Source organism: Hippopotamus amphibius, chromosome 1 (genome assembly GCF_030028045.1).
Source record: "Hippopotamus amphibius kiboko isolate mHipAmp2 chromosome 1, mHipAmp2.hap2, whole genome shotgun sequence".
In the NCBI taxonomy this organism is placed as follows: Eukaryota; Metazoa; Chordata; class Mammalia; order Artiodactyla; family Hippopotamidae; genus Hippopotamus; species Hippopotamus amphibius.
The window spans coordinates 88,067,234-88,090,055 of NC_080186.1; the positions used below are offsets into that span (position 1 = coordinate 88,067,234).

At 36.9% G+C, this 22,822-nt stretch overlaps 1 protein-coding gene and 1 non-coding gene across 5 annotated transcripts; both read left to right on the forward strand.

Moving 5' to 3' along the window:
• RTCA (RNA 3'-terminal phosphate cyclase) lies at positions 1-21,716 on the forward strand. Of its 4 annotated transcripts, none has more exons than XM_057737999.1 (11): positions 1-243; positions 342-442; positions 2,169-2,312; positions 4,023-4,146; positions 7,431-7,489; positions 9,000-9,141; positions 9,498-9,622; positions 10,554-10,612; positions 16,418-16,512; positions 17,729-17,833; positions 21,335-21,716. In XM_057737999.1, the coding sequence occupies exons 1-11, from the start codon at positions 199-201 to the stop codon at positions 21,434-21,436; spliced, it is 1,101 nt and encodes a 366-aa protein (XP_057593982.1). In that variant the 5' UTR covers positions 1-198; the 3' UTR covers positions 21,437-21,716. The 4 variants fall into 4 exon arrangements, with proteins under 4 accessions (XP_057593982.1, XP_057594851.1, XP_057595668.1 ...); XM_057739685.1 differs by having other exon boundaries at positions 218-243; positions 2,154-2,312; XM_057738868.1 differs by lacking the exon at positions 2,169-2,312.
• LOC130843262 (small nucleolar RNA SNORA2/SNORA34 family) lies at positions 5,535-5,671 on the forward strand. Its single transcript, XR_009050869.1, has one exon. It is a non-coding gene; the product is annotated as a small nucleolar RNA SNORA2/SNORA34 family (small nucleolar RNA).
• Positions 21,717-22,822: the final 1,106 nt, after the last annotated feature.

Here is a 22,822-nt window from a genome sequence, read left to right on the forward strand (position 1 = left end):
GCCCGGCCGCTGCGCGCCGAGCGTCCGCGTTCCCGTCGGGCGTTCCCGGGGCCGGCGCATCCTTCGCCTTTCCGCAGAGCTCCGCGGCCCCGAACGAGGACCGAGCCCCCGGAGCTGCGGGGCAGGAGCCCGCGTCTCCTCTTCCTCCCGCTCGGGCCGAGGCTGCGTCGCGGTTGGCCAGGCCCCAGGACGCCCTCCATGGCGGGCCCGCGGGTGGAGGTGGACGGCGGCATCATGGAAGGGGTGAGTGCCGAGCCCGAGGCCTGGCGGGTCGCGGCTGCCGCCCGGGCTGCGGCGCAGAGCCTGCGCGTCTGATGTTCTCTCTCTTCTCCCCGCATCAGGGCGGGCAGATCCTGAGGGTGTCAACGGCCCTGAGCTGTCTGCTTGGCCTCCCCTTGCGGGTGCAGAAGATCCGCGCCGGGCGCAGCACGCCGGGCCTGAGGTAAATCTGGGCGCTGGGGAGCCGGGCCGCCGGACTGCAGGGTGGGGAGCGGGCGCGGGACTGGGGACGGGGGGAAGGGCGGGGGACCGGGCTTGGGTCTGCAGGGTGGGAGGCAGGCGCCGGGTTGGGGACGGGGGGAGGGTGGGGGACAGGCCATTGCGGGGTGGGATGCGGGTCGTGGTACAGGCGTCGGGCTGCGGACGGGGCGGGGAACAGGGCTTACGTCTGCGGGGGCGGGGGGCAGGCGCCGGCCTGCGGATGGGGTGGGGGCGGGGGACAAGCTATTGCGGGGTGGGTTGCGGGTTGTAGGGCAAGGAGTGTGGAGTCCGGCGGTGATGCTGAGAAGATCCCGGCCCCAGGGTTGAGGACTCTGCAGCTGGGCCTCGGGGGCCGGGGGCCGGTGCTCCGGCCTGAGCGGTTAGCCGTAGCCGGGCTTGAGCACTCTTGAGAGCTTCAAGGGAAAAGTTCAGAAAATAGGCCCATGTTTTCTCTGTTTGACTAGACTTGTCTCGTTTGCTAATGAGTTATTTTTTAAACTGTTTCCCCACCTCGTCGGGCATTCCGAGTACCCGGAGAGCTCGTAGCAGCGGGCAAGGTAGATCAGGGCAGAGCAGCCTCTGGGGCCAGAGAAAACTCCACTTTTTAACCAGTGCATTTTCTGCTGCCGCACGTTTTAGTCTCATAAGGACCCCGAGATGTGTTATTCCAGCTTTCATTCAGACCTCTAGGAAACTGTGAACATGACCAGGATTATCAGTTGTGGAGAAGGAAAAACGTTAACGGTTGACCTTGTTTCTTCTGTCTGGGAAAATAGGCGTGCCACTAGTTTAAGTGTCAGGTATATGCACCTGTTAGAAGAGGACCCAGGGTGAAGCCAAATTGATTCCTTGCACTTGTATTTTGTATATATTTCACTCTAATGGGTCTCTTAGTCTTTTATCCACACTCCATGTTGAAATTATTAAAAGGTAATTACTAATATGTATGAACAGTAATTCTCTGTTACAGCAGTAGTTTGCAGTAAGCCATTTCACCAATAGGTGGCCTAAACAACAGAAATTGGTTTTTGTACAGTTCTGGAGGCTGGAAGTCCAAGATCAAGGTGCTGGTAGGGTTGGTTTCCTCTGAGGCCCATAAGGCCTGTTCCAGGCCTCTCTCCTTGGCTTTGAGCATGACCACCCTTTGCTCCTCTTCCCATGCTCACTGCTCTGTGCATGTGCACAGAGTGTCTTAATCTTCTGGTGTGTCTTAATCTTCTCTTTTGGTAAGAACACCAGTGAGAGTGGGTTAGGGCTCACTCTCACTGCCTCTTTTAACTTAATCATCTCTTCAAAGGCCCTGTTTCCAACTACAATCATGTTGTGAGGTACTCCAACATATGAATTTTAGAGGAACATAATTCAGGCCATAACAGGTACCATAGATTATTCAATGAAGTGCAAGTGAGACTGGTGGCACTCAGGTAGTTTTATTAGTTTTCCTCTTTTGCATACTTCTAATTTGCAACAATATTCTCAGCATATGTATTTATAGCTGAAGTAACTGGTCTGGAAGGAACTCTTAAAATGATGCCTACCAGCAGGTAGTCTACGTGCATAAAAAGCCAAAAAGAAGCTCTGGCACTTAGTGTGGTTTCTTGCCATTGCAGTTTTATAAATGTGTCATAAAAAGTGGGGATATAGGCAGTCTGAATGCACACGTTTTGATGCAGTATTATGACCTGAAGGCCTCAACATTTATCTGGACTGGAAATGATTCGAGATTTGTGTGATGGGCAACTGGAGGGGGCAGAAATCGGCTCAACAGAAATAATGTTTACACCAGAGAAGATCAAAGGTGGAATCCACACAGCAGATACCAAGACAGCAGGGTATGTGTCACTTATATTCCATTTAAGTATGGGTTTTGGAATTAGACCTGCATGCAAATACGGGTGCTACCACTTACTGGACAAGTTGCTTAACCTTTTTGAACTTTTAGTTTCTTCACTTTTAAGATGGAGATAAAACACTTACCTTTTAGGGTTAGAGACTGTGTAAAGGTTCAAATACCTAGTTGCTTATTAATTGTAGCTATTGCTATCTAGAATTTTCTCGTATATATAGTATAGCACGTTTGTTTCTTTAGTTTTTATTACTTAAGAAATGAATATCTGAAAACAGCTGTAGTTTCATGCTCTATAGTGAAGTAGTCTTTGTAGTGTAGCGTGTTTAGTTCTTGGCTTGCAGCTGATTATGAACCATAGTCTACTTTTAGTCTAAGTATTTTTGTTGTCTTTAAATAGATACTTATACAACCCTATTTAGAAATTTTTATATATGATCTTGGCTTTTTCTGTCCATTGAAAAATGGATATTTAACAATTAAATTGAGCCTTTATCCCTTTCCAAGAATCCTTCCTTTTATTGATAAACTATGGAGAGTAATTTTTGTGTTTTCCGTCTTATTGGCTGATTGCTATTGTAAGCAGCGTTCTTTTACCAAAAACCCATCCATTTACTAGGAAATTTGATAAAGTAAGAAATAGGACTGTAACCCTGATGCCAGTTTGTTTCAGAAATGTCTGTTTCAAAAAATTATGATTTGATAATAAACTGAACATTTCCAAATCTTTTTCACTTGCTCCTAGGTTCTGCTCCTGAAAACAGGGATTATGTTGCATACATTTTCTCTTACAATGCCTGACACATTTTACAGTCAATAAATATTTACTGAATTAATGAAATGCATTATCAGTGACAAAAACTGTCTAATTCAGTACAGATGCATCATTGCTGTAAGAAAGTTAAGCAAAGGCTGTCTTTGGTATGTAGAGGCTATGTTGCACTCCCTTTCAAACTACAGTCTTTGTATTCCTATGATTGTTTTCCCTTGACTTTGGAGAAGGGAGATAACAGCTCATTTAGGAAGTCTGACTGTTTAGTTTCATAAAATGCTACATATTCTGTAATTATTTCTTGTGATTTCTCACATTATTTGACTAGAAGGACCAAACAGAGGTGAGTTATGGCAAGGATTAGCTCCTTAAAAGTTTTTTCCATGTAAAATGTTTGGCTATCAGTCTATGTAAAATATTACTCTATCATATCACAAAGGCCATGATGGTAGGAACTGTATCTTAATATCTAGAACAATGCCTTATGCATGGTGGAGACTGATACAATCATTAGAATATTTCTAGACATTGACAGTTTTGAATGCATTTTCATAAACTGTTACTTTAAGAATCCTTTTATAAAAACATTGTAAAGGTGCTTTTATTTTTTTTTAACTTCTTTGTAATATAAAGAAAAGTGTTAGAACTTTTCTAAGATGACACAGCTAATGTATTTAGCATTGGATTCAAACCCAGATTTGCTTATCATTTAAGGCCAGTTCCTTCTACTGTGAAATACTAATCTTTCTTTAAGATTCAGGATGTTATCATTCAGTTACCGGAGTGTTTTTTAACTTTAAACTTGAGGGCATGTACCTGCCTTCTCAGTTGCCTGTGCTTCTGCTAGTGGTGATATGTAGTAATGTCTCTTTTTTGAAACTTTAAAAAGAAAATGCGACTAAGCCTGTTCTGCCTTCTCTTTAGGAGTGTATGCCTCTTGATGCAGGTCTCAATGCCCTGTGTTCTCTTTGCTGCTTCTCCATCAGAACTTCGCTTGAAAGGTGGAACCAACGCTGAAATGGCACCACAAATTGATTACACAGCCATGGTAAGGGCTTTTGTTGCTATTGATAATCTAAGATGATCTCATATAGTCTTCTGAACCTCCATTCTTTAAGTATATCCTGAGTGTTTTTGTGTACGTACGTGTTTATTTCTTAATGGTGTCTGGTTCTATTGTGGGAGAGGATAATTATTTTAGATTGTGTGTTGTATTTTAGAACAGTGCTCATAGTGAATTCTTTAAAAGCCTCAATTATTTTATATATTAATATAATATATATATTATGTTGTTTATCATATAAGTCTTATTTTCTGAATACAGGGATTATGACTTGGAAGAAAAACTTAAAAATAAGAATTAAATACTATGTTTGACAGGATTGGTGAGGATGTGGAGAAATTGGAACTCTTGCACAGTGTTGATCGGAATGCAAAATGGTACAACTACTATGGAAAATAATATGGAGGTTCCTCAAAAAATTAAAAATAAAACTACCAAATAATCCAGCAATCCCACTTCTAGGTATTACCAAAAGAGTTGAAATCAGGATCTCTAAGGGATATTAGCATTCCCATGTTCATTGCAATACTATTCATAATAGCCAAGATGTGGAAACAACCAAAATGTTTGTTGATGGATGAAAGGATAAAGAAAATGTGGTATACACATACAATGGATTACTGTTTAGCCTTAAAAAAAAAAAAAGAAATTCTAGAATATGTGATAACACAGTTGGACATTGTGCTAAGTGAAATGAGCCAGTCACGTAAAAACAGTACTGGCATGATTCCACTTAAATAAGATATCTAAAGTAGTCAAATTCATGGAATCAAAGAATGGAATGGTGTTTAGGGGAGGGGGAAAACTGAGGAGTTAATAATCAACAGGCATAAATTTTCAGTTAAGTAAGATGAATGAGCTCTAGAGAGCTGTTACACACATTGTAACTATAGTCAGCAATATTGTGTTGTACTCTTAAAAATGTGTTAGGAGGGTAAATCTCATGTTAAATGTTCTTACCACAATAAAATAAAATTTCAAAAAATAATTAAATACCATGTTCTAACTATAAATTTTTAGAATGATAAAAGTCAGTATTTGTGTGCTTATACAACCAGTGGGAGAGAAAAGTGGTATCTTTTTTTTCTCCGCATTTATTGAGGTATAGTTATTGATGCTAAAATTCACCCTTTTTCATGTACAGTTCTGTGATTTCTGATGTATGATTGTGAACCAGCCACACAATCAAATGTAGAGAATTACTGTGAAAAATTCCCTTCTCTCTCTTTGTAGTCAATCCCACCCCTCTGCCTCTGGCAGTCAGTGATCTGTTTTCTCCCATAGTTCTGCCTTTTTTCAGAATGTCATGTAAAGGAATAATACTGTACATAGCCTTTTGAGTCTGTTTTTTTCACTTATAATACATGTGATTATTGGCTCTGAATCAAGGCCAGCAGTTTGCTGAAGCTGTTGGTTTCAAGCAGGAGCCTAAAGAAGTCTCTTTCTGTGGTCTATTGGCCATTTCAGAACTTTGGAAATGTAATGATCAATTCATTAGAAAGAGACATCTCAGTCATTGGTGATAGATATGGGCTAATACTTATTTGTAGTTGATTAATACTGGGATTCCAAAATTTAGAGATCCCTGATTTAACTTGTTCGTTAGAATTATACTGTTAAATCCAGTTACTACAAAAAATTGCTGAGGATCCAAAAACAGTAGGATGATTCTGAACTGCGAGCTTTCTTTGAATATTATCCTTTTGTGTGGTCAGGGCCCTGACTTGTATATTTTAGACTTCATTCAAATAGGAAACTTATATTTACTATTGGGCTGTAAAATTTTTTGAATTGTATATTGGATTGTGAAAGTGCATCTATATTATGGACATTGATTGAGGAAGTTACTTTCATAGTAAATGTACTATTTAAATGCAAAAAAAAAATACATGTGATTAGGGGGAGGTGGGAGGGATAGGGATGGATTGGGAGTTTGTGATTAGCAGATACAAACTGCTGTATATAGAATGGATAAACAATAAGGTCCTACTGCATAGCACAGGGAACTGTATCCAATATTCTGTGATAGACCATAATGGAAAAGAATATGAAAAAGAGTGCATATATGTATGTGTAACTGAGTCACTTCGCTATGTAGTAGAAATTAACACAACATTGTAAATCAACTACGATAAAATAAATTTCAAAAAATACATCCGAGAGTCATTCATGTTGCTTAACAATAAAGCTAAATAGTATTCTATTATATGGATGTTTGTTTATCAGTGCCGGGTTGTTTATCCATTCATCAGTTGAAGGGCATTTGGACTGTTTCCAGTTTTTGGCAATTATGAGTAAAGCCACTATAAACATGTACAGGTTTTTGTCTGAACTTAAGTTTTTATTTCTCTTGCATAAATACCTAGAGGTGGGTTGCTCAGTTGCAATAGTGAGTTTATGTCCAGCTTTATGAGAAACTGCCAAATTGTTCTGGCAGCCAGCGTGGCTGCATTGTTTTTCATTTTCACCAGCACTGTAGGAGAGTTACAGCTCTTCTTCATCCATCCCAACACTTGATGTTCTCAGGTTGCAGTTAAAATTTTTTTGCAATTTTAATAGGTGGTACAGTCTTCTAAAATTCAGTTTGATAAGATGTATAATGAAAGTTAATCTCTTGATAATTCCACTTCAAGAAAATGACCCTAGTTACATATTGTAAAATGCAGCAAAAGATAATGTTAAAGGCATTGGAGCAGAGCATTATATGCTATAATTATTGTTATATAATGTATATAATTATATAATAATGAAAACTTGGAGAATGGTTTGGTAAATTATGCTAAAATGCCATGTAGTTCAAATTTTTTAGGAGGAATTTTATGATGCTGGTAAAATGCCTTTGTTTAGAATGTTAAATGGGAAAAAAAAGGGCAGTACATTGTATATGCAGTGAGAGATCAGTGATATAAAAAACATTGAGAACACAATAGAATCCTATTCAACACCCCCTAATTTCTTACCGTACATTATATTGAGAAGGCTAGGAAATACTGGCCTCTGGAGTAAAAAATCTCTAAGATCAGGTATCCTGAGTTCTGATTTTTTTTTTCATTAGATAGACTTGCACAGCTCTGATTAATTAAATGTTAAACTTTTAATTTTAGCTACATGTCAGTTATTTCATTTGAAAAATAACAAACTAGCCTACACATTTTTTTTTGTCTATAGTGCCTCATTACTACCTCAGTGCAAAGCACTTTTGTTTACTAAATATACTTGTTGAATCAGTGAATATTGCTGAATAAAGTAACAATAAACTGATTTTTCAGGTTTTCAAGCCAATTGTTGAAAAATTTGGTTTCACATTTAATTGTGACATTAAAATGAGGTAAGTTACTTATTTCTTGATGCTTTGACCCCTCTACTTGTGCTAAAAATAGTGGAAAAGTTAGATCTTGGGGAACTGTCATTCTGTAACCCACTTAATACATTACATTTCTTGTAGGAAATAACAGTATTTTGAGTTTTTAAAACAATAAGCAGCAGGGGCATGGGGACTTGAAAGCAACTGTATACGATGTTCAGTGTTCTCTTGTTTCTTGGGAGAAATATTTTCAAGGGAATTACTGCATTGAGGCACCTTCATATCTGGAGTTATCCATGCTTGGCACAGACTGAATGCTCACTGTGTGCAGACTACTGGAGTGGGCACTGCAGGGTCGTTAAGGGGATTCTTTTTCACAGTGCAACCAGAATTATTTTCCTAAGAGACATATTGGGCATTCAGGTTATTTCTCTGTAAGGCTTGCCTTCTGCCACATAATAACAAGGCCATATTTCTTGGTGTGGCATTGAAGTGCTTTGCAGTCTTATTCCAATTTACCTTTCTAGCTTTATTCTCCCTCCCCTCCTTTCAACATACCGTATATTCTGACTACATGATTGTTGCCATTCCCTGAACATACTGTGTGCCTTCAGACTTCCCTGCCTTTGTTCATGTTTTTCTTCCCCTGCTCTGCTAAACATTGGAAATCCTATATTTTTTGAAAGTGAAACTTGTAATTTCTTGTGTAAATTGTCAGTGATTGTGCCTCAATTGGAATTCATATCTTCACCTCTATTGTAGTCCTCCTTACAGGCTGACTTGTGTTCTAATAGGTTATGTGTGGAGCCCCATCTTACCAGATGGGGAGTTCTTTGTGGATAGGAGCTTTGTCATTCTCATCTGTGTGTTCTCAGCATCTGTAGAATAAATGACACTAAATATTTGAGTTAAAATTTTATGAATGGTTCAGCTACTAAATATTCATCATATATTTATTCAACACCTACTATGTGCCAGACATTGTTTTAGGCACTGGAATGTAGCAAGAACAAAGTAGGCCAAGCTCCTACTACCATCAAGTAGCTTATATTCTAAAACAGCACTGTTGAATAGAACTTTTTGCACTGAGGAAGGGGTTCCCTATCTGTCCAGGGTGGTAGTCACTTGCTACATATGACTATTGAGCACTTGAAACGTGCCTAGTAGGACTAGGGAGCTGAGTTTTAAATTGTACTAAATTTAGATAGGGAATTCCCTGGCAGTCCAGTGGTTAGGACTCTGAACTTTCACTGCCAGCAGTGTGGGGAGTTCAATCCCTGGTCAGGGAACTAAGATCCTGCAAGCTGTGTGGCCTAAATAAATAAATAAATAAATAAATGAGTAAATAAATAAATTTAAATAGTCACATGTAGCTTGAGTCTACCATATTGGACAGCACACACCTAAAACATTTGGAAGTTTCAAACATGAATTATATAGTTGGAGATTACTCACAAGTTATTTTATTATAAATATTGAGCTTTATTTTTGTCATGCAATCAGTTTATGTGAGTATTTATCATACTTTTCATAGGGGCTACTACCCAAAAGGGGGTGGTGAAGTGATTGTCCGAATGTCACCAGTTAAACAGTTGAACCCAATAAATTTAACTGACCGTGGTTCTGTGACTAAGATATATGGAAGAGCTTTTGTTGCCGGTGTTTTGCCATTTAAAGTAAGTCGTCTGATTCACTTTACTGTATGCCTGAAACTAACACAACATTGTAAATCAACTATACTCCAATAAAAATTTAAAAAAATAAAATAAAGTACAAAAAAATAAAAGTTGTCTAGATGATCTTAGAAGAGTATATGTCTTGATAAGTATTATATCATCTAAATTTTGAAATTATTGAAAGAACTTAATTTTTAAATCATTAAAAATTTTCCTTAAAATTCTGTGCTCTTTACTCTTGAAAATTGTTTTTATATGTTGTGTGTAAAAGTTATTAATTATATGTCTTTTTGGCTTGAAAGCAATTGTCAAAATAATCATTAATTTTATTCTATTTTTTTGTCTTGCCAAAATAGGTAGCAAAAGATATGGCAGCTGCAGCTGTAAGATGCATCAGAAAGGAGATTAGGGATCTGTATGTTAACATCCAGCCTGTTCAGGAACCTCAAGACCAAGCTTTTGGCAATGGAAATGGAATAATGTGAGACAATAAACTTTTTCCTGGACATTGGTTGAGAGAGCCCTGAAATAATTATCCTATTTTAGTAAAAGATTTGTCTTTTTTTTTTTTTTTTTTTAATTTGTAGTTTTAAGAAGATATATTTTTTAAGGGCATTCCTACCTAAGACAACAGTATGATGAATTATGATGATTATTTTATTCTGAATTTTTTTGTGAGGATGGTTTACCTTTTATTACATTATAAGAGCCTTTTCGTTTATGTAGTGAACTTAAATGTTTAAGCTAATCAGAAGTTAGCCTTTGAAGATGATCCTAAGAGAAATAATTTCCAGTTGCTTTTCTATATCTCAAATGTGATATCAGTTTACAAGTAGATATTAGACATGGCAAAGATCTACTTAGAAAAGAAATATAGTATATTAACCCATTTAGGAGTTACTGATTTAAGTGTTATAAAAATGCTGTAATTAATATTTTTGAAGAATAAAAATATTTTTTGTATTTAAATTTTAAGCTCTCATTTTCAGAGTTTGTATTAAAGCGTTTAAAGTAAATGCATTTTCTTCATATGATAATACTATCTAAAAACTATAAAACAAAACCAAACATCTCTGTAAAAGACCTTTTCATTTAAGATAATCAGTACAGTATGCCTCTGAGATGGTACCACTTAGTACTGATGACATGACTTCTGGGAGGGCCATTCCTTATCTGGGAGTGGATTAGAATCTAAAGTGACTTCTTGTCAGAGGTGCTGAAAGATACTAATACCCTGATGAAGATGGAGAATGCTAATCACGCTGCTCTCTGTATGAAGAGTTTCACTTTTGCAGTATACTAACCAGATCTAATTCTGCATATTAATTAATGCTTTTCTCCTGTGTTGTATTTGCATGTAATTTTGGAATATTTGTAGCATAGATAGTAATACATTTCTCCCCCCCGTATAGCATTATTGCTGAGACATCCACTGGCTGTTTGTTTGCTGGATCATCACTTGGTAAACGAGGTATCGATAAATGAAGGGGGTCCACTGTTTCCAGTGCTAGTGTGAACTTCTTTATCTGTCAGGATTAGAATGTTATAGAATGATGGATGACAAGTTTAAAAGGATATGGTTAACTGATTCTATTTTAGAGTCAATTAAATTTTCAGTCTTTCCCCCAACTTTATTCTCTGAAAATTTTCAAACTTACAGAAAAGTTGAATGATTCATGAATAGCCATACACTGTTTTCCTAGATTCACTGGTCATGAACATTTAGCTACATGTTGTATGTGTTTCTCGACCATCTCTGTGTAAGTTGCAGGTACCAAGTCTCACCCCTGAATACTGCAGCATATACATCCAAAGAATAATACCTGCATAATCACATTACCATTTTTATACACAAAGAATCTATTATGTTCAGACATAACCAGTTGCCTCCAAAATATTCTTTAGAGCAATGTGGGGTTTTTTGTTTTTGAGCACACACAGCATTTAGTTGTGTCTGCTTAGTTTCTTCCTTTCTTTTTTTAACCACAAAATAATCTATTCACCTTTTTTTCTTCCTTTCATGATATTTACATTTTGAAAAGTCTAGGCCATTTTCTCATAGGATTTTCCACAATTTGGATTTGTCTGATTATCTCATAATTAGATTTTTCAAGTTAAACATTTTTACTAAGAATATTGCATAGGTCATTTTGTATATATTCTGTTGTACATCAGGATGCGTGTAATGTCAGTCTTTTATCAGTAAAGCTGACTGATTACTTGGCTAAGGTGGTGTCCTCCAGGTCTGTTGGCTATAAAGATTCCTTCCTTCCTCCCTCCCTCCCTCCCTCCCTTCCTTCCTTCCTTCCTTCTTTCCTTCCCTCCCTCCCTCCCCTCCCCTCCTTTCTCCTCCCCCCTCCCCCCCTCTCCCTTCCTCTACCTACCTACCTACCTACTTACCTTCCATGCCACATGGCATGCGGGATCTTAGTTCCCCAACCGGGGATTGAACTCATGCCTCCTGCAGTAGACGTGTGGAGTCCTAACCACTAGACTGCCAGGGAATTCCGCCTTTTCCCTTTGTAATTAATAAATATGCTGGTATAATACTTTGAGACCATCTGATTATCCTATATCAGTACAACTTTCATCCAGTGATTTTAGCATCTGTTGATGGTTTTTCCCTGCATCAATTATTATGGTGTTGATTTCAAAATAATGTTTTTGTGAAAGGGAAATTTCTGTAATATTTGACATATTTGGGAGAGGAGATACATTTCTGCATCTGTTTGTTAGTATTTAAAATAGTTACTTTTCCCATTGAGGCAACTTCTAGTTGAACTTCTCATTGTGTGGTAGTTGATTGCTTTCTCCCTATTTTGTAGCATCTTTAAAAGATGCTTGCCCTTGCTGTGCCATTCAACCACGTTATTACTGCTGAATACAAAAATTCAGGTAATTTTAGTCTGCTCAGTTGGTAGATCTAGATACTTGTTGGGTGTCACATCTAACCATGTAATAGAACAGGTAAAATCAAAATTTTTGGTTGACCAGAAATAAATGAATTCTGTTTAAAACTCTGTTATTCAGTGTGTAACTGGTGGATAAGTAGCTTATCAGCATCATCTGGGAGTTTACTGGAAATACCAATTTTGGGACCCATCTCATATGTATCAAAGATTAGAATCTTTGGGAATGGGACCCAGGAAGCTATTTGAACAAGCTCTCTAAGGTATAATAAAATTTCAGAAATAGTGATCAAAAAGATATATTTAGTGTATACTCATTACTTGTTAGGTGCAATGAGGTATCAACATGGATAGTGAGCCTCTACATGCAGTATCTTTAACAGTCTTAAGAGGGCAAAGATAATGCAAAATATGAAGCAGAAACTAGACGCCCATATGTTACATGTAATAAGTGCTTGGCAGGCATTGGGTGAAATGTGAGTTCAGTTTGTTTGTATTATCATTGGGTACCAAGATGTGCCAGGTGCTGTGTAGGAAGGATTCAGAAGTGAGAGCCACCATTTCTGCCTCCTGGCTTAGTCTGGCAGAGGAGACAGACCACTGCTGTGATTGTTCTATCCCCAGGGTACCATAGGAACACAGAAGAACAGCTAGTTTTGGGGGAGCTCCTTGAGCAAAACTGTCTTGTGCCATTCCTTGATACTCCAGTGGATTCTGTAAATAAGTAGAAGTTAGCCAGATAGAGAAGTGAGAGCTAGGACTTCCCTGGTGGTCCAGTGGTTAAGACTCCATGCTTCCACTGCCAACGGCACGGGCTTGATCCCTGGTCAGGGCACAAAGCTCCTGCGTGCTGTGCATCGCGGCCCCCCCCCCCCAAAAAAAAAAAAAAAAAGGTGAGAGCTAAGGAAGAAGGAGAAAAGAAAGTGCTGACATAAAAGTGTAGTTCTGTGTTTGGACAACTACAACTGCATGTGATGAATACGGGATCTGGGTTGGGGGTGCAGAGAATGAGGTTAGAGAAATCAACAGATTTTGAAGGGCTTTATAAGCCTTATAAAGAAGTTTGGGTTTCATCCTGAAAATATAAAGATTTTAAGGAGGGATGTAATTCCAGGTCTTTGGAAAGTAAATCTGATAGCTATGTAGAGGATTAGAGGAAAACCGTAGTTGAGGCAGGAAGGCTAGAGTCTGTTACAGCAATTCAGATCAGAAATGGTGAGGGCCTACACCAAGGAATGCAGTGACTGAGGCTGGAGAGATGAGTACTGATTACAAGGGTATTTAGGAGGGTAAATAGACAATTTGGCAATCAGCTGGATATGAGAGGTGAGGGAGGCAGTGTAATGACCTTCTAGATTTCTAGCTTGGGTAACTGGAAACATTTACAACTTGTGAATAGGGGAGGTAGAGTTAGTTTGTCTGAGTAGATGATACTTTTAAATATGTTGCATTGACATTGTAAAGGTACCATTACTCTGTTACCAACAGTAGTTGAAATTAACTTTACTGCCAGTCCTGAAAAACTTTCTTTCCTGATATTCCATCAACTTTTTTTTTTTCCACTTTGTTATATGAGACAGTTTTTACTTTGAAGTTGTCTTTGGACAACACACATGTAGAATGCACAGTTATTCAGTTATTTTTAGCCTTACAGTGGTAGGAGGGAATAAAAGATAGATCAGCATACTTGCTGAGGTTGCCCTGCTCCTTCTGGTGCGTGCCCTTGTGTCCTGTCAGGCACTTAAGTCAAAGGAGATGTCATTAGCAAATGCAAAAACCTTGGAGTCTACTCTCTTAGTCTAGGTAGTCTATATATTAAGGATCTCAGAGAACATCATGGCTCCCAATATCCAGATCCCCTTTTTATTTCTGATTTAAATTGACTAGAAAATTATTAGACTCTGAATGTTAATGTTTAAGTGTTATTATCAGAAGCAACATTGGCTGGTTGTCCATACCACCATATGTATTAGAAGTAGTAAGTTGTAACTAGTCATTGTCTCAGTTACTAAAACTATTTTGACCTTAGTTTCCTTATCTATTGAGTGAGAGAGTTCGCCTGAAGAATCTCTGAAATCCTTCCAGTTATAACATTCTTTAATCCTGTTGCAAAGGTGAGGTTTTGTGTGTTTTGTTTTGTTTTGTTTGAGAGAATCTTGCAGTTTTGGATGGAGGCAGTGTATTATAACAGAGAGCACTAAACTGAGAGCAAGAAGATTTAAGTTTTGGTCCTATGTCTGCCATTATATTACATGGTGGCTCTGGGCTGTCTTTATCTGAAAAATGAGATCATTATCTATGTATAAGAATCCCTCCAACCTTATATGATTGTAGTGTGGACAGAATGTATTTTGTCTTTACATTGATGAATATCTGTGTATTCGTTGATTACTCATCTTTCAGTTAGTTGTGGTTTTTACTATGGGACAAATCAGTCTGCTAAGATGAATTATACCTCTGGTTTATCAATCCTGTTTCCTGTACATGGAAACTGCCTAGCTTGTAGTGAGCGCTTTCTTTTCCTCCTTCAGTATATGTGGAAATTCATGGCATCTCTCTGATGCTGTAATCAGTCCTTTAGCTTTTTCTGTTCAGTCTGATAACTATTTTATAGTTTTGTCCTTTTAATAATCTAGAAGAAATCATTGAATATTCATTTTAATTTGTTTAAGAAACCTTTAAAATAACAGAAGAGTATTTGTCAGAAAAGCCTTATGTTTTCAGGAGAAATTAGGATTTTGCTCTTTTGTTTAGAATATAATACTATAATACTTGCCATAGACCGCTGTTAGTAGCTGTTAATGATGTAGATCCATTCATACCATTGTTCACTATCAAGACAGCTGGGTAGGAAGGAATGTGAGTGGCTCTGAGAAATACTTTGCCACTCGGCAAAGAAAGCTTGAAAAACCATAGTGTGTCTTTTGCTCTGTAATACTACAAAGCCAGGAATTCCTTCCTTCTCCGCATCCTCCATGCAAATTTTAGCCATTCTTCAAGGACTCAGTTAAGTCCTTCATGCTCCACGAAACCTTCTCAAATTATTCTAGAACCTATAATTTCCTTTTCTGAACTCTCATTGGATATGTGGTTTACACCATAGAGCTTAGTACTTACTTATCCTCTAATACTCTAATATATGAGTATTTTTTCATGTATCTTTAGCAAAGGAACCAGTTTCTATCACTTAGTATGGTACACACAGTAGGTACTCAGAATTAACTATTTTTATTAATAGCTTATTATGAACCACTTTTAGTAATAGAAGCTTTATAGATATTATTTCTAGTTTTAACAACTTTGCAACTTAAGTATTATCATCTCCATCTCCATCTAGAAGAAGAAATGGAAGAATCAAAGTAGTTTACCCAAGAAGTCAAGATTCATACATGTTCCAAACCATTTCATTCAGTCATGTAAATATTTGACTGATTGATGTTGTGAAGATAGTTTAATTTATTATATTATTATAGTAATTGCTATAAAGAAAAAATGGTTAAAATTTGATTTCTACTTTTCTGGGAAATTTTATCAAGGCAAGTATATAGTCAAATGAATTTCTGAATATAAAAGCAAAAAATTACCACATTCTTATTTTTCAAAAGATATTTTCATTTGTAGCTAAGGGTTCATTTAGTTTAAAGTGAACAAAAAAAGAATCATTTGACATTCCACTGCTTCTTATGGACTTATTTTGTATTCAGCATTGTACCAAATATTTGTGGTATATGTAGAGAAGCAGGAAGCAGAACATGGGAATAAATATTCTGACTTATTTTCAAACTAAGGTAATACCGGGAAATTCCCTGGGGGTCCAGTGGTTAGGACTCAGTGCTCTCACTGCTGGGGGTTCAATCTCTGGTTAGGGAAGTAAGATCCTGCAAGCCTTGTGGTGCAGCTTAAAAAAATAATAATAAAAAAATAAATAAGGCAATACCTGTTCAAATCTTAAATGCTTTATCTGAGAATCTTTATTTGCTCTTCCTTAGATGCAAATTATCTGACTTTTAAAAAAATCCTTTAATTCTAATGAAATTGGCTGCAGACTAATTGTAACATATATGAGTTACAAATTTAAAATTTTGAAATCAAGGTGTAGTATTATAAGGTCATAACTTAGTTATAAACTGGTTTTATAATTAGTACTTAATAAACAGGGCCAAAGCAGCCTGTTTTTTTCTTCCACTGGGGCATTTAATAAAGTACTTGCATATGCTAAGCTCTCAGAAGATTATACATGAAGATCTTATCCTAAAAGTTGCAATGGGTGAGTTCAGAGGCATAAACATGTTATGCCAGTGCTAACTGGGATATATTAAACTTTTTGCCTCTTAGTAATTAGTTTTTTTACATTGTGCCTGTTGTAGGTGTTAATGCAGACAGAGTTGGAATTGAAGCTGCTGAAATGCTATTAGCAAATCTTAGACATGGTGGTGCTGTGGATGAATATTTGCAAGACCAGGTAATGACACTTCTAGGATAAAAACCTTCAAGCCTGTTAGATTCAAATAGTGGGCAATTAGATTGAATATAAATTTTAGTCATTGACTTTCAGGTACTGATTGGTATGTCCTAGTTCAAACCATTTTTTTAAGTATTATTCTGGAATTTATATATACCACAAATTCAGTTCTCATCATACTTGACCTGGCTACAGCATTTGGCACAACTGAGCACTCCTTTCTTCTTGAAATACTTTCTTCACTTGATTTCTGAAATACTATTATTTTTCTGTCTCACTAGCCGTACATTCTAGTCTCTTTGCTAATTTCTTATTGTTGTTGTTTGCCTCTTCTCAGCTTCTAAATTTTGGGCTTAGGCTCACATCTCTTTTGTTTATCTGTATTCAGTCCCTCAATTATTTTGTCCAGTCTCGTGACTTCAGTACCGTTATGCTGACAGCTCCTAAATTTGTCACTAGCCCAGACCTTTCTCCTGAACGCCATGCTCATCGTATCTCTTATGCCTGTCAGCATCTCCACTTAAATGTCATACACCTCTCAGACTTAAGATGTATCTACTCACATTGAGAAATGGTACTGAATGTTTCCAAATGCAATCTTGTGTGTCTTGATAGATTTTCCTTTTAGCATAGTTTTTCTCCTTAATCGCAAATCAGATGTCTATGTTTAGAAATGTACTTGTCAAGATTTCTTGACCAGTTTCTTAAGACAGCTTTCCTTATTTCTAGTCTCTTCCTTCTTACTACTCTACACTCCAGTAATTCTGTATTAATGTATGATTTTACCTGTTAAAATGTTGTAATTTTAGAGTGTGGAAGAAACTTGTCATATCATATATACTAGCTTATAAAGAAACTTGTCATAGCATGTATACTAGCTTGTATATATGTCATATCATATACACCAACTGTAAAGACAGTGGTCTGATTAAATTTATTAACTTTCAACTCTATATTCTTAAACATTAATTTTAAAAAGTCTGTACTGAGATCTGTTACTAAGCATTTCTGTGCTACACCACAGACTTTTGGTAACACAGGTTTTCTATCTTTGGTAACACAGGTTTTCTTTAGGTTTTGGAAACCTAAAGAAATAGAAATTCTTTTTTAGCTATTTTGATTTCTAGTAGTATTTTCAAATGGAAAGTAGTAGAATTTTAACCCTAAATATTAATAAATGTGTGAGAGTTTTCTTCTCTGTTCTTTTTTTTAATAGCTGATCATTTTCATGGCATTAGCCAGTGGAATTTCCAGAATAAAAACAGGACCAGTTACACTCCATACCCAAACGGCTATACATTTTGCTGAACAGCTAGCAAAGGTGAGTATTGCACCAGAAAGAGTAATTGATTTTTATAATGCCAGTTTGGAGTCAAATTTCAATAGACAGAAAACCGAATAGTAATTGTAATTGCTGTCATTCAGTGAATACTTCCTGTGTGACAGACATTGAGCTCACCTGACAGTGAAGTTGAATCGTCATATTCTGCATGACCGTTTTAGGGGCTATTTGAGGCAGAGGGATTAAATTAATTGCTCAAGATCAGATAGTTTCTTGGTGGCAGGACTGAGCTTTGAGCAAACCCAGGAGAGCGTACATCAAAGCTCATGTGTGGTAGTTACTGCCTTACAGTGAGTGAAGTTGTTTTAATGGGAACTATAAAATCAAATGACAGGGTATTTGTAGGTGGCTATAAAGTTAAATTATTTGTATAAAATTTTAAATGTTTTATTTTCTTGTAATTTTATTGGGGTAGAATAGAATGTTTGCTGAAATTCTAACATTTACTAGTCCTTCCAACTTCAGGAGAGTAGAGTTTAATTTTTTTTTTAATTTGGCTACACTGCCAAATTAATTAATTTGGTTTGCGAGATCTTAGTTCCCTGACCAGGATCTAACCTGGGCTGCGGCAGTGAATACGCCGAGTCCTAACCACTGGACTGCAAAAGATTCCCTAGATCTATAATTTTTAGTGAAAACTGATTTAGCATTGAATAAGCTCATATTACTACCTTTACTACCGGATTCTTTTTTTTTTTTTTTCTCTTTTTTTTTTATTTATTATTTTTTTTGGGGGTACACCAGGTTCAATCATCTGTTTTTATACACATATCCCCGTATTCCCTCCCTTCCTTGACTCCCCCCCCTCGAGTCCCCCCCACCCTCCCCGCCCCAGTCCTCTAAGGCATCTTCCATCCTCGAATTGGACTCCCTTTGTTATACATCAACTTCCCACTAACTATTTTACAGTTGGTAGTATATATATGTCTGTGCTACTACCGGATTCTTAACTTAAAAGAAATGACATGTATATTTTGTTTGAAACTAATTTCTTTATAGAAAATTTTAGAAAATAAAGGGGGAAAACTATCCCTAATTCCCCCTTGCCAGTAAAACCACTCTTGACATTTAGGTATTTTCCTCCTCTCTTAAAATTGTCTCTCTTTGTATTTTTTTTTTTAACAGTTAATGCATGTAGCTTCTTTTCTTGCCTTTTCCAGTAATGTGTGGTGTATTTCCATTTTGCCATAGTCTCTATAATGTAATTTTATAAAGTAATATAAAATTTATAACTAAGAATTTTATGAAAGAAGGTGCTGACCTTAAGCATTTTAAAAAGTTATAAAAAATAAGGTATAGTAGTAATAAGAGCTTAAATTAAGCATCATTTAGGTGTACCAAGCATTAAGAGGTGTACCCAGCACAAAGCCACTGTTGCCCTCCTCCTAACATTTTAACTGTATGATTCTTAATATGTACCCTTTTTTTATTATTAGAAAGAATAGGACTTCCTAGGTGGCGCAGTGGTAAAGAATCCGCCTGCCAATGCAGGGGACACGGGTTCGAGCCCTGCCCTGGGAAGATTCCACATGCCACGGAGCAGCTAAGCCCGTGTGCCACAACTGTTGAGCCTGTGCTCTAGAGCCCATGAGCCACAACTACTGAGCCCATGGGCCGCAACTATTGAAGCCCACGTGCCTAGGGCCCGTGCTCCACAACAAGAGAAGCCACTACAGTGAGGAGCCTGCGCACCACAACAAAGAGTAGCCCCCATTCACAACAACTAGAGAAAGCCCGTGTGCAGCAATGAAGACCCAACACAGCCAATAAATAAATTAAATAAATAAATAAATAAAGAAGACAGTAGCATTAGTATTAAAAAAAGATAGATTTTGGTTACATTGTGGGAAAAGACTTGATAGGAGGCGAAGGCAAATTATATTTCATGTCAAAAGATAAATTGTATTTTTTATTATTCTACTTATGCTGTATTTTGTCACTGCTGTTTGTCTCCCTGTGTAGACTGTGATCTTGATAGCAGGGACAAGGTTGTATTCATTCTTTCTGCAGTACTTTGCACATAGTAGACACTCACATGTTATTTGAAGTGAATACACAGTGGAAAGTGCCGTGAGCTAGAATTTTTAGCTCTGGTTTCTTGCTCAGCTTTCTTGCATTTTTTAAATTTTTAAAAAATTTATGTATTTATTTATTTTTGGCCGTGCTGTGTGGCTTGCGGGATCTTAGTTCCCTGACCAGGGATTGGACCGCAGGCCCTCAGTAGTAAAACCTCGGAGTCCTAACCACTGGACCACCAGGGTATTCCCAGCTTTGTTGTTTTTAAACTCAGTGACTTGGGGCAAGCTGCTTTATCATTCTGTGTCTCAGTGCAGATAATTCATCAGTAAGGTCAGAGACTGTGCTGTAGTCCCTTAGGGCTCCTTCCAACTCACACTTTTTGTAGTTTTCAGTAGGTTTCTATATATAGGCTAGAAATGATTTCTATAATTGTTGCCTGTGTTTCATTTTTATATAATGCTTGTAATTTGAAAAATATATATATAACTATATAAATTGTCTATCTAGCTCAAAATTCAGATTCGGTGTTTATTCATTCCACAGTAATTTTCAGTGTTCACTGTGTCAGCACACTGCCATGTAATACTGAAACTGGAATAATTTGTAAATATTACAGTTCAACAGGACCTCAGAGTAGTGGTTTTTAAATTGTATTTCAAAGAATCCTAAGATTTTAGGTTTACCCCTGGGCCACCAGGGAAGTCCCTTTAGGCATACTTGAAATCTCTTTATCACGGATTCTTGGTCTACCCAGTTGTTTTGATTTTAATTCAGTTTTCTTAGGATGGATACATTGGCTTTTAAAAAAAATCATGTTTCCACAATAAAGTGATAGAGATCAAATGTTTCAAAGCCAAACTTGAATTAGTTAACAAGTGAAAAATACAATATTAAGCCCAATAAAGATGAAGAAAAATGTTAATTGTCACCTCCTTCTACCTTTCTGCTCTGAACTACATATTTTAAATAGTATACTGTATTTAGGAAATTAAATTGGCAAGAAAATTTGAGGGAAATTAAAGGGTAATTTGATACTTGACAAGATAAAAGAAGTATAAATGCTTCAGTGCTATGTTGTAGAAAAATTTTAGGAAGTAGGTAGTGCAGGTGCATTAAAATTAACAATTGAGATTTAAAATTTATATTTGCTTAAGTTGCCCTCCTGGGAGTAGGGGGGTGGGGGGGTGGGGTCTGATTCAGTGGGTATGGAGAGGGTCCAGGCTATATATTCTGACAAAACTCCACAAGTATGTATACCTCTGAACAAGGACCATGCTTCTGGAACAACATTTTATATCTATGCTATTGAATTTCTCATGAGTCATTTGATCTTTCTTATCTCTAGCTTTGTCAATAAAATGAGTTTGATATTAACTACCTGCCTATTTAAGCTAGAGTTATGGGCTGTTCCCTCTATCCCTCTTCACATCACTTATATACTAAATACTTTTCTGGTTTCAGGCTAAATTTACTGTGAAGAAATCAGAAGATGAAGAAGATGCCTCTAAAGACACTTACATTATTGAGTGCCAAGGAATCGGGATGACAAATCCAAATCTGTAGGGTATTTGCCTTTTAAATCATACCTCAGTGTTGTATTGCACTAATCATTTCATGAATATTACAGAACAGTGAATAAGAAGTAACTTATTAAAGGACCTGACTTAAATTTGGAGATGAAGTACAGAATATTCTAGATTTGCTGAGAATGCTTTGTCCAGTTAATCTCGCATTGACTATCTTCTGAGATAGATAGGGACAGTGAAATGTAAGAGTTGGTGAATATGTATGATAGCTGATTTCAATATTAAAGTATTGAAATAAAATATTCTTTTCACCTAAATTGTGTTTTTCTCTTTGATATAATATATTGAGTTAGGGATGTATATTTGATCTGTAATTTGTGTATAATTTGAATCACTGCTGGAATCTCATGTAGAATTTAATGACAGCTGTATACACATGTACTTGCTGTGTCAACAATAACATTTAATAAGCATTGTCTCATTCTAATTATATGTATCTTCTTTCTAGTGGGCACTTGGGTAAATATTGATTTTGAATCTGTTGAATGTGTTGTGAAAGCTAAACAATGAGAATTGCAAAATTTCAACCCTAGTAAATTTGATCAAATCAGCCCCAGGTATGTTTTTGTTTAGCTTATAGTATTTTTTTTTTTTTTTTGGCTTATAGTATTAAAAAATAATTGCCTTTAGAACAGAATGCTTTTCATTACACTCTGTTATCTTACACTTAGCCTGTTCCACATTTAGGTTATTTCCTGCTCCCTGTACGTAATTGAGGTTGTGACTCAAACCAGTTTTATGTAACAGCTAAATATGCCATACTATACTATAGTAAGGAATTCATTCAGAGTTAGTTCTGTCTTGGACTTCATCCAGTAATGATTAAAGTGTAGTTCAAGATATAGATCTGGAGGCTAATACTATAAAACATTCAGAAAGTGCAGAATTAGTCTGTATAAAACTGTATAGTGAAAAAAATTACTCTATGTACATGATTGCAATTCTCAGTGATTTCTGTGGCCTTGGACACTTGGGTTCAATTTGTTTTAAAGATGATGATGATAGTATTGCTTGCTATTTGTATTTTCAGGAAGTAACTTTTATAAGTTCATTTCTATTACAAATAAGACATGCAATGTCTTTCTATTTTAGAGTAAAACTATGCTTTTAAGTATAGTTGTTGGACTGGTTGTGATAAACTTGGGGGTCTTAAGATTGGGGATGATAATTGCTGCTCCTGACGAGGTGTGCAGCAGTTTTAAAGAGGTAGGTCGGAATACAGAGATTGGGCGTTTGGGAGCAAGAGATTTAAGGTCAACACTGTACATGATGAGTTTATGATTGATCTTGGCTTGGGTGTGTCAATACTGTTGAGTCTCAGCTTTGGTAAAATAAAGGTGGGACTACTGCAGAGAAATTTTTG